Source organism: Sinocyclocheilus grahami, unplaced genomic scaffold (assembly GCF_001515645.1).
Source record: "Sinocyclocheilus grahami isolate Dianchi unplaced genomic scaffold, SAMN03320097.WGS_v1.1 scaffold3.1, whole genome shotgun sequence".
Lineage (NCBI taxonomy): Eukaryota > Metazoa > Chordata > Actinopteri > Cypriniformes > Cyprinidae > Sinocyclocheilus > Sinocyclocheilus grahami.
The window spans coordinates 7,827,486-7,840,125 of record NW_015505182.1 but is presented as its reverse complement, the minus strand read 5'-3'; the positions used below and the strand labels follow the sequence as shown (position 1 = coordinate 7,840,125).

At 39.1% G+C, this 12,640-nt stretch overlaps 1 protein-coding gene across 1 annotated transcript; it reads right to left on the bottom strand.

Moving 5' to 3' along the window:
• Positions 1 to 6: 6 nt before the first annotated feature.
• atxn7l2a (ataxin 7-like 2a) lies at positions 7 to 11,779 on the bottom strand. Its single transcript, XM_016262408.1, has 10 exons — positions 11,620 to 11,779; positions 10,780 to 10,848; positions 9,422 to 9,746; positions 8,122 to 8,360; positions 7,810 to 7,892; positions 6,638 to 6,849; positions 6,171 to 6,345; positions 5,815 to 5,936; positions 1,512 to 2,334; positions 7 to 164 (listed from the first exon to the last, which is right to left on the bottom strand). The coding sequence occupies exons 1-10, from the start codon at positions 11,747 to 11,749 to the stop codon at positions 147 to 149; spliced, it is 2,196 nt and encodes a 731-aa protein (XP_016117894.1). The 5' UTR covers positions 11,750 to 11,779; the 3' UTR covers positions 7 to 146.
• Between the last annotated feature and the right edge of the window lie 861 nt (positions 11,780 to 12,640).

Genomic DNA, 12,640 nt, shown 5'->3' with positions numbered 1-12,640 from the left:
CACACACACACACACACACACACACACACACACACACACACACACACACACACACCAGTCAGTCAAACACCCAGAGTCCTGTGTCCATAGTTCTATATGGTAGAGTTCGTAGGGCTCGGTCTTAGTGGCTTGTAAGGCTGGCACTCTCAGTGGTGCAATTTTGGCTGTAGAAAAAGGCAACAGAGAACAATTAATATGATAATAACCAATGTTAACATCAGTGTTAGAATATTAGGTTACACTTTATTTTAAGGTGTCCTCGTTACATTGTAATTATACATTTAAGTACAGAGTAATATCAATTAACTACATTAGGGATTAGGGTTTGGCTTAAGGTTACTTGCATGTAATTATGCATAATTAATTGTTACTATAATAGTAATTACATGTAACGAGGAGACCTAAAAATAAAATGTTACAGTATATTATACCCATTCCTCCTCAGCATCACATGATCTTTCAGAAATTATTCTAATATGCTGATTAAGATTTTATTTTTTATTTATTTTTTATAAAATACTGATGCCAAACTTTTGAACAGTAGTGTTCCTCATCACCTTTTCACACTGCAGATCCTTGTAAAATGCATTGTCTAAAATGGCCAAAAGAAATCCACTGAATTTCATGTGATCCTGGACCACAAAACCAGTCTTAAGTCGCTGGGGAATATTTGTAGCAACAGCCAACAATACATTGTATGGGTCAAAATTATTGATTTTTCTTTTATGCCAAAAATCATTAGAATATTAAGTAAAGATCATGTACCATGAAGATATTTTGTAAATTTCCTACTGTAAATATATTAAAACTTAGTTTTTGTTTAGTAATATGCATTGCTAAGAACTTCATTTGGACAACTTTAAAGGTGATTTTCTCAATATTCTCAATAACGAGTCCAAGTCAAGTTGCAAGTCTTTATATTTGCGACTTAAGTGCGACTCGTGTCCAAGTCGCAGACTCGAGTTTCCATCTCTGGAATTGTCAGAATTGTCTCTAATTTGGTTATTCTTTCAAAATTGAACCCCCCCCCAGATATTAATGTAACGTTGTTCCATGTTTTTTTCCCTATATCGTCATAAATATCGTTATCGCAAATATTCTTGAAATATCGTGATATCATTTTGAGGCTATATTGCCCACCCCTAATGTACTACAATACTGAGGTGCAGATAATTGCCACTATCTGCAATAAATAGTATAAATAGCAAAAAATCCTGCTATTTTAACAGTGTAAATAGAATCTATAGCTATTTGCACTTAGTGTAAATAGCATATCACTAAAAAATGCTGCTATTTGCACTTAGTGTAAATAGCATCCATCGCTAAGAAAATATGCTATTTTCGCAGTGTAAATAGCCACTGCCTTATTAAAATTACACTAAAGAGAATTAAAATCATTCAGGTGTACTTTTCATTTTATTGATAAAACTGCTTGTTTTCATCTAAGCAGATGAGTTTGAGGGTTACAGTTGACATTAAGTACGTATTTACAAATCTAAATGTTTGCTCACCTTTTGTGTGCTGAGTTTCTTTTCCCCTCCTATGGAGAGTCCCACCCCTTTGCTTTCTTTCCAGGGATAGAAGCCAGAATGAGGGGAAGTGGGCAGCCGGTGTGGTTTGGAGGGTGGAGAGGAGCCGCTGCTCTTGCGTTTCTTCCCCAAAGCCTTGTGATCAAAGCTGGCTACCCTGCCATGCAGTCCTGAGTCCACTCCTCGGCTGTGCGGGGCAGCGTCCGGTGGCGAATGGTGGCTCGGGGGGTGAGTCCTCTTAAAGGCCCACGAGGATGGTTCGAGTTGGGGACGCGGCTTGCTTCCCGGTGAGAGCGAGCCGTTGGTTTGTCCATGAGAGGCTGACGGTGGCATTTTGCTGATGAGGGGCCGCCCCTTGTTCTGAGACACGCAATTCTTGTCTGGGCTGACAGCATCCGACTCTTCAAAAGAGGCTTTCCGTTTGCGCAGAGCAGCGGCGTCCGGTGTGGTTGTCCGCTCTGCTTCCCTGAGACGCAGCTGCTGTTTGTTGGCGCGGCCAGACGAGTTCTTGGGCCGACTGGGGCCCGACTGAGCGGGGGCTCGACAGAGTTTAGAAGGTGGGGCTGTTGACTGGCCACCCCCAGAGTTCTCGGATTGACCGTAAGCCTTGCTGGTGGAGGAACTCTGCAGGTTTGTCTCCTTGCCTGGTCCGTGGGAAGAGTAGAAGGAAGTCTTGAGAGAAGTCGAATTGTGACTTCCTGCTTTCTGTTTGGAATGCTGGGAAATGGAGGAAGGAGAGGCAGGAACGGCTGCAGGCTTGGCTGGGGGACTCTGGGAGTGAGGATCTGATGCTTGAGGTATTTGTCTGCGAGTAGGAGAGGAATCAGGGGATGTGAGATGAAACATTTACTTTCGCATGCAGTGCAGGGACTAAAAACACAGCTTTGTCAAACAGAAACAGGTTTTGTTAGGGACTGAAGAGCTAATGGAGATTAACCTTAGAGCTACTCTGGTGAAAGAAACACCATAAAGCTACTGGATCAGGCTTAGAGCAAGTGATCTGTGAGTGAATCTTACGAAACCTGTCGAGAACAAGTCCCGCTCACATTCCACCCCAAAGTCAAATGACAAAAAATTTTTTCAGGACAATTAGTATTTTTTGCATTGTGTATTGTTGCAACAACAACAAAAACACATTCCCCCAAATTCATATTATTGCAATGCATCTACTGTTTTACTTGAATTTCCTGTACATGTTTTAAATAATTTTACTATTATATATTTAAATATTTTTTTCATTACAATAATGCAATCTTATAAGGGATAAATGTAAAAAAAAAAAATGCATTAATTACTCACCCTCATGTCGTTAAAATATTCAATGTGACATCTTTGAGCACAAAAATTATTACTGTAGCTTTGTTTAAAAAAAAAAAAGGGAAAAAAAGGGAAATCTCCTATGTCACATGGACTATTTTAATAATGTCCTTACTACCTTTCTGGGCCTTGAATGTGATAGTTGTGTTGCTGTCTATGAAGGGTCAGACTCCGAAAGCTCTCGGATTTCATCAATAATATCTTCATTTGTGCTCTGAATATGAACGAAGGTCTTACGGGTTTAAAACGACATGAGGGTGATTCAGAGGTTGTGTTAGACTTTAACATTGTCCATCATTTTAACGGACAGGGTTGTAAAAATTCCATAATCTATTATCACCCATCATTTTAATTTTCATATTTTAATGATAATAACATTTAATTGCTTGTATTTCTGTTCACACTTTCATCTTTAATAATTAACCTACAGGACGAGCATAGGCTTATGCATTTATTTATTTATGAAGAGAACAGATACTGTGCGTCACTTTCATGTTCAACTCGCAGTGACAGCAAAGGCCTGTCAAAAAAATAAATAATTATATATATATATATATATATATAAAAGGATTTCTTGATTTTAATAGATCCTCATTTTTATGAACCAATATCGATTTTTAAATCCCAATCAATTCTGTTTTCAGTTGATTAATGAACCGTCCATGTAGTGTTCCTCCCATCCAATAAATCGCAATAGGCTAAGCTTTGTGCATTGTTACTTTTGATATGAAACAAAAGTCTCAGATTTCAAATTCGGTCCATTTTATTAGTAAATTCAAGCAATAAATACCATTTTGACGCTCTTCAATGTGGCGTGATAGATCGCTGTAGACACCTCAGATTAGGGATGCTCCGATCAGGGTTTTTGAGGCTGATCACCGATCACAGAGAGCAGTATCTGCCGATACCGATCACCAATACCGATCTTTTTAAAGCCTTCTCTTAATCATTTATAACTATTTATAGTGATACTCCAATCAGGATTTTTAGACATTTATTCAGGGCCTGAATTTCATTTTTGAAAATGGGGGAAATTCCCCTCTTAGGTGACTATTGTGAGGGGAAGCAGCTTTCACACAGGAGTCCGCTGCTGATCCATGCCTGTTTACCACAAACACAACATTTATCCATTATTCTGATTTCAAATCCAAACATTGGTCACTGAAAATGCTTTTGCAGCATTGCCGTTCTTTTTTTTACACAGTACACTGATACAATCTTTCACAGACATGTTTAAACACAATAAATTTAAGCAACACATTATTCAATGCTTTTTACTTTTGCATTTACTTCTAGATTTATATATTAACTCAAGCAAGTGGCAAAACATTTAAACTACTTTTTACGTTATTACAAATTTACCATTGACAGAAATAGCCAGCTCTACTGCCTTTCCTTTTGCATTTAAATCTTTATTGCAAGCAATCGTGTGCTTCTTAAAGAACTTTGTTTTCCTACCTCCACAAGTGCCATCTATTATTGCCTTGTTTATCTAAAAGTGCTCTTTCCCTTTAAACCTAGCCAAAAAGCCAAATGTGTTGACTGTGAAACACAGTAGACTTTAATAATATGCATTTATGGTGTAATTACTACATTTTCATGTCAATCCATGTTCATATTTACTGCAAACAATGCGCTGTTACTTTAATTCAGCGCAGCAAAAATAACGATCTCTGCACTGCTGCAGACGCACCGCTCCTGAAGCGCACTGCCGGACCACAACCGTGTGCAGTGTGAACGCTTTAATCCATTAACATGAGTGCGGAAAAAATACGCACTGCAAACAGAGTAATGTGAACCTGGCATTATGTGCGTGCGCTGTGAGTGTGCATGAACAGTCTCCAGGAGAGCGCGCGAGCGCTGAATGATTAAACGCTGGCAAGAATTAAAAAGTAATGCAATTTATAAACTTTAGTGACGATGTGACACTGCCTCGGTTGTGCAAGTGACAATTCCTGTGTCAATTGTGCAGCATGTAGCTCACTTATAGACAGATGCGATGTGGTGATTTGAAGCCATTTGTGTATTTTGAGAAAGAGAGAGAGCGCGCGGTGATTCACTCACGCGGTTTGTAAAATTACCTCTCACTCAAGGTTTTCAAATTACTTTATAAGTTATTTAATGAAGAAATATGAAGGCGAGTACCTCACCTTTAGCATTATAATTATTTCACCCGCGCCAGACAGAGACTGAGTCGGTGACGCTGCATGTCGTGCCAAACCTCGCACAGCAGGCGCGTCATCAGCTTGAGATCGTTTTTTTGAGAGACCGCTGATCAATCATCCCAAAGCGCAATTGTGCAGCGTGTAGCTCGCTTATAGACAGATGCGATGTGTGGTGATTTGAAGCCATTTGTGCATTTTGAGAAAGAGAGAGAGCGCGCGGTGATTCACTCACGCGGTTTGTAAAATTACCTCTCACTCAAGGTTTTCAAATTACTTTATAAGTTATTTAATGAAGAAATATGAAGGCGAGTACCTCACCTTTAGCATTATAATTATTTCACCCGCGCCAGACAGAGACTGAGTCGGTGACGCTGCATGTCGTGCCAAACCTCGCACAGCAGGCGCGTCATCAGCTTGAGATCGTTTTTTTGAGAGACCGCTGATCAATCATCCCAAAGCGATTATCGGCTGATAGTGATCGGTAGCCAATCAATCGGAGCAACCCTACCTCAGTTTTATTTTTGTTCTAGAGGCTGATGATCCCGCGCTCTGCTGCCACACTGGAGCGCACTTGCCACCAACTGAAAATTTCGGTTAACGCAACCTCTGGGGTGAGTAATTAATGACAGAATATTTTGCATGAACTATCCCTTTAATATATATACTTATAAACTATACAACAATGAAAATCCCATGACATGTTTTGTGAGAGCTGTGCCTGCTTTCAAGCTTTTTGTTGACATCACCCCACTGTTTGTATCTATGATAGGTGATAGGACATATGTAAGTCAAGTGGTTCTTACTTCCACAGATGGGCGCTGAGGTGATTCTCCACCATGGCACTCATGGCACACCGCAGATGGTGCAACCGTCGATCGAAAGTGAAGACACCGTGACCCAGTGAATGACTCCCAAATAAACAAAGCTGTAGCAGAAAGGCCAAAGATTAACACTAATACTCTCTTTAAAGACAACAGATGATGTCATGTAACGTCTGAAGCTCAGTTGACAACTATGCAACTTTGCTAAGCAGTTACGAAGGGTTTATTCATATCTATATTATAGAGATGCTTGCCTTATACTAGAACACACTTTTATAATTCTTATTGCCTGGCTATTACATAATACTAGATGACACTGTGAAAGTGTTTAGCTGTACCGCGGCTGGTTTGGGATGCCATGGAGTTGAGTGCCAGATTGCGAGGTCATCATTCCCCTCTCCTTCGCTCTCATCAGCTGAGATGTGGGCCTGGGTGAGAGGAGAGTGTGGCCGTGTGCTGGCATCCTCCAGATGGGGTTTATCCTCCTCCACACTTTCAGACAATATGGGTGTTCTGCCACACAAACAGATGAACAGAAACAAACAGGCAGTTAAGACTATTAGCAAAAACACAAAATGTACAATAAAAGTTCAGAGATTGTATTCACATACATATAATAAATTATAAATATATATATTATAATTCCAAATAGAATCTATATACGTGTATATATTTTTTTATATTTGGCTTGATGTAATCAATTATAAATATATTTTATATAATTTATTCAAATGCCACTAAACAATATTAATACAATATATATTTTTAATTGGTTTCTTTTTTTTCCCGTATTGATGTTTCTAACCTAAATGCAGGGCTGTTCGTCAGAGGTCTCCGGCAGAGAGGGGGTACAGGTGCATCTCTGGGAGGTTCTGGGCTACCAGTCGGAGCAGCTGAACTCTCTGGGGCCTGAGATACCCGATCACGAGCCTTCGAACTCATCTTCAGCTCTGCCACCAGCTGGTCAAAGTTTTTACTCCTGCCTTGCACCTTCCTGCGCTGATGAATGGAATGAATCTGGAGGAGAGATGATGATTTGTTTTGTTTTGACAGAAGACTTGCAGCACATTTTCAGTGAATCATATCATTCATAAAACGTATGCTAACTGATGAGTGTAAGTGCTTTCATCATGAATTGTGGTTCTGGATTTTGTAGAATATTAGGCACTGGAAAGCCTTTAAGGGATTGTGTGCTCAATCCCTATGTGCTCAACCCTATGACTGCACAAAGAAAACAATATGTCATTCTCACTTTATGCCCCAAAAATCATTTTATATAACACTTGTGTGCCCTAGATTTTGAACATCATCTAGCTGTAGAGCAGGACATTTATTCTTCCTTTATTTCTTTAAAAAAAAATGCATGATATCGATTATACACAATAACTTTGAGGTTGAAAACTGTAAATATTGCATGATTTTAATACACTTTTTAGTAACCCTAAAAACAGCTTCATAATCCGTCCATATATTATAACGCATGAATATGAGAGCAGTAAGAGAGGTCATAATATTCTTTTATCAATTCAATATTTAGTTTTTTATACAAATTTCATGCAAGTTCATATGCAGAATTTATCATCTATTACAATGTTTTAGTAAATAAAAACAATATGAAATTATTGCTGTTTATATAGTTATATTTGTATTTTAGCTACCAGTACTATAGACAGCCAATATCTACTGATTTAACAAAAACCTGAAGTCATGCTACTCAAATGAAGTGAGGGTTTTCCTGTAATCCCTTCCCCATTTCCTGTCAGTCATGTCCGCTGAACTTCCTGTCTGTCTACACACTGAAACCAGCGTCCACTGAATGGCTTCAATGCTCTGAAGGCGAGATAGATTTTCACTACTACCACAAGACAGCAAATAAAAAAGCAGCAAATGCAACAATTCTGCTTTCCAGAATATTCTGGGTCTGAATGAAGATCAGAACTTGTTCACTCTGATATGTGGAAGTGGTGGTCAACTCACATTGCAGGTCAAAAGTCGAGTACAAACTTTCTTTCTCTCAGGGTCCAACACACCACAGTGCTTGTCAAGGTGACATACTTTTTCTGCAAGAAACGAGAAAAAGCAATTTTTCCACATACATGTATATATATATATACAGTGGGGCAAAAAAGTATTTAGTCAGCCACCAATTGTGCAAGTTCTCCCACTTAAAAAGATGAGAGAGGCCTGTAATTTTCATCATAGGTATACCTCAACTATGAGAGACAAAATGAGAAAAAAAATCCAGAAAATCTGTTAAATATCAAACAAAGGGCCTCAGTAAGGACTTACTGGGGACCATTTTGTATGTTCTTGGCCCACGGAGATGTCCGGAGGCGACAGGGGCCGAGGCAGCCTCGCCTCTCTGGGATTGAGGCCTCTCAGTTGAGGAAGGCCGATTGGGCGACGGGCCTCCATGTGGCCATGGGGGGTCTCTGTGAGTAGGGGGAGGGGAGCTCCGCGTGGGTTCGATGGGAGGGGGCTGCTTAAAAACAGCTGATTCTGAATGACCCGAGTTTGAAGGTGAGTGCCTGGTGGAAAGATTGTAATATAAATTATACAGATTGTATAAGATACTAATAACCACAGATTACACTGTCCTACATCATATTTGCTGAATGAATACTTGTTTCTTACTAATTTTGAGATGCGGATTCCAAAAATAGTCCTTGTTTTGCTGTAGCACATCATTTTGTAGCTCTTTTTTTTTTTTTGCTTTCAACAACCATTTGTAAAGTAAAGTCTTGTATTGTCACTTAGTCACCAGAAAAACTGCCACAAAAACATGATTCCTGTCTTCATCTGAGCCAGGTCACAACTGAAACAATAATGTATAGAAAATTGTTTCAGAATCATTCATTCATTTGAAAATCTTAAAAGAATGACAAATCAATTCTCATCTGATTTTCATATGTATGAATGATTTCAAAGACATTATTTTATGCCTAATCCTGAACTCCACTTTTTCCACTCCTTTGCAGACTGCAAGTGCAAGTATACATTTTGAATACTTCTTTTGACTTTTTTGGTTATTCTGATAAGTGTATTAAAGGGATAGTTCACCCCAAAATGAAAATTCTGTCATTAATTACTCGCATGTCGTTCCAAACCCGCAAGACATTTGTTCATCTTCAGAACACAAATTAAGACATTTCTGATGAAATCAGTTATTATTTTTATTTTCTTTATGCACAAAATGTATTCTCGTAGCTTAATAAAATTATGGTTGAACCACTGATGCCACATGGACTATTTTAACAATGTCCTTCAGTTCCTACCTTTCTAGTCTTTGAATGTGTCAGTTGTGTTGCTGCCTATAGAGGGTCTGAGAGCTCTCGGATTTCATAAAGAATATCTTAATTTGTGTTCTGAGGATGAACGAAAGTCGTACGGGTTTGGAATGACATGAGTGTAATTAATGACAGAATTTTCATTTTTGAGTGAACTATTTCTTTAAAGTGGATACATATATATAATTTTGTGAGGAAAAAAACAAACATTGAACTCTTCATCATCAAATTAGGTAAAATTAGGATTACACTTCAGACCTTCTTTTAACATTCACAAACAAGATCATATTAGTAAATCTTACCAAACTCCATCTTTCGGAGGTTTCGAGTGTCTGAACTGAGGCGGCGTCGAGGGAGATTGCGGAGACGCCCTCGGCGGCCCGACGTTCTGGTTCCTGCCACTCCAAGAGGAGGCTCCGTGAGAGGGCGGGGTGTGTCCATGACGGGGCCTCTGCTGCTGAGGTGGAGGTGGGGTGGAGCAGAGGTGTGCATAGAGCTTACCCAGAGGGCCGTGTCTCCTCTCACAATGCTTCTCGAATGCCTGAGGCTTCACCACCTGACTGCAGTGACCGCAAACAACCAGATAGAAGTCATCGTGCCCAGGATAATGACCGAAGATGGACATATCTGCAGAAGCATACCAAACAATAGGGAAAATGTGCTTTGTTTGAAAAATAAAGAAAACAGGAAATGTTTCCAAATGCACTCAAAGAGAAAGATTAATTCTATGAGTGTATAAAGCATTGTTTGAAAACTCAAACTACAGAAAATGTTTCTACAGTGCCTACTAGTAATAGTCCAACATTTGATCATCTTAAGGTTATCAGCATTGGCTGAAAACATTGCTGGTTGCACAATTAAGTTAAAACTCCTCTATTAAAACTAAAAATAGAAGAAAAAATTATATTATACACGTATGAATAATATATTAGTGCCGACATATAGCGATGTTGTTCTTCGGGCGTCTCGAGTTCAAATCCCAGCTCGTGGACATTTTCTGATCCTGCCCCACTCTCTCGCTCTCTCTCTCTCTCACTCCCAATTCACTTCCTGTCTACCAACTGTTCTATCAAAATAAAAAGGCAAAAAACGCCAAAAATAAATCTATAAAAATAATTTAAAAAAAGTAATGGTTGACCGCTACCTTCTTTGACATAACTGAAAAAACATCAACTCCAAAGTTCATCATTAAAACCCTTTCAGAGAAATGTTAAATTTGAAGGGGTTTTACAAGGAGGATGAAAATATAGTACATTAGAATAGGTTTACAGGTTGACTAATATGGGAATCTCAATGGCTGATGACCAAATTTAAAGAGAAGACTGGTTTATGGCTGATATAAGGCCGATAGTCTGAATTCAAGTAAACCGCACCGTTTAAACAGGGTAGTTTACCTGAATTCACACTATAACACTGTGATAATAGCTCTGTTGTACTTAAACTACTGAAATTAAACGACACATGAACTTGAATTTCACAAAAGAACATTTATGTATATTATCCACTGATACGGCGGTTTATCAAATTTGGACCTGACAGGTAGAACCACCATGTTTTTAATGTCAAAAATCTCAAAACAGTCAAACACCAGTCAATTAAGCGGCTTATGTATCAGTCCTTCACTAAACGGGTTTATGTTAATACCGTTTACAACACCTACCCTCTTTCCTCAGTGTCATGGTTTCCACTGTTTTTTTGCCATTCTTGCTGTATTCATCTCCATCTGACCCTATGAAAAATGGTTGGAGGAAGTTTATGTTAGGACGGGTACATAAAACATTACCATTATAGAAGAACAGACTTCCATGCATTATCACCACTGCTTTAGCAACACAGCTCATACGGGCATCTTATATAAATCCAACCTTCTAAACCCACTAACTCAATGGGCCGTAACCATAGAAACCTTGAGAAGGACATGTGCCCTCCAATAATCAGACCTATAATGGGCTCCTCTGAGGTGGACTATATTTGGTCCAGGATATGTGTGGTTAGTCTTATATGCAATATACTGAGTTAAAACTGTGAGAAAGGGGGCACATGTTGAATTAAGCATACTGTGGGGTTTAATGAGAGTCTTAATATGAGATCCAGTCAATAGTTTAGGTTTTATTTCCCAAGATTTTCAGTGTAGAATTCAATCTGTGTCATGAACCGGGCATCTGTGAAGCACAAGCTCTTCTGTGGGTGGGGCCAAACTAAAAACTCCCTGCATTTGATCCCTACACTATGAACTGCTGTGATGGTGTGGCCGCCGAACAAAAGGAGATTCGTTCGTTTCATTTGAAGTTCCAAAACGAACGCGGAACACGTTCTATTATGACGACACTGATCCGAGGGAGAGCGCAAGCGCGTGACCCGGCCGGCGCTAGGACCCCGCAGGTTCTTTGTTTGGGTAACATGGTATGGGATGCCGTGCCTTTTCCACGAAATATAAAGCACATCCGTGCGACTTTTTGGTGGTGGATGGAGAAATAGCGGCGACGAGGTGCTCACTCACCCTCCGATGCCGTCAGGTTGGCTCTTTCCGTCCAGACACTCCAGCTTTGGCCCACGAATTCATCGAGACAAGGCACCCGCCGTTCCAGAGCAGCCATTACTTTACCTGCGCGTTCACGCACCGCCATCATCACTGCGCGGCAAGGCGCTGACGTCACCCTGCGCGCTCCCGTGGGCGGAGGGGGAACACGCGTGCGCGGGCACGTGTCATGCTACATGTACATTTTTTTCATGTTAGTTTTTATTCATTTTATTTGCATTATTGATACTTTGTTTAACAGTATTTTTATGGGACGAAGACAACCCCTTTATCGATTTGTAATGCAAGTACATTGATATGAAATTGAATAGAAATATTTAAAAATATATTTTACTCTACATAAAATAAACTCTTTTATAAGCGTTGTGGCATTTTCATGGCATTGTGACCCTGGACCATAAAACTAGTCATAAGGGTCAATTTTCTAAATAAATAAGCTTTCCATTGATGTATGGTTTGTTAGGATAGGACAATATATTTGGCTGAGATACAACTATTTGAAAATCTGGAATCTGAGGGTGCACAAAAAACAAAACAAAAATCTAAATATTGAGAAAATCGCCTTTAAAGTTGCCCAAATGAAGTTCTTAGCAATGCATATTACTAATAAAAAATTAAGATTTCATATATTTACCTTAGGACATTTATAAAATATATTCATGGAACATAATCTAGTTACTTAATATTCTACAGATTTTTGGCATGAAAGAAAAATCGATCATTTCGACGCATACACTGTATTGTTGGCTGTTGCTACAGATATACCCGTGCTATGACTGGTTTTGTGCTCCAGGGTCACACAATTAAGCATATGAAAAACAAACAAACAATCTTAATGGTTCTAAAATGGGCTTAATTTTGTCTCTGTTTAGATTTGACCTTAATCGTTGGTGTTCTAGTTAATTACCTTATTCAAGACTTCATATCATAATCAATGCAATGGTTTGTGATTTTGCTTTTTTTTTTTACCTTCGGCCCAAAA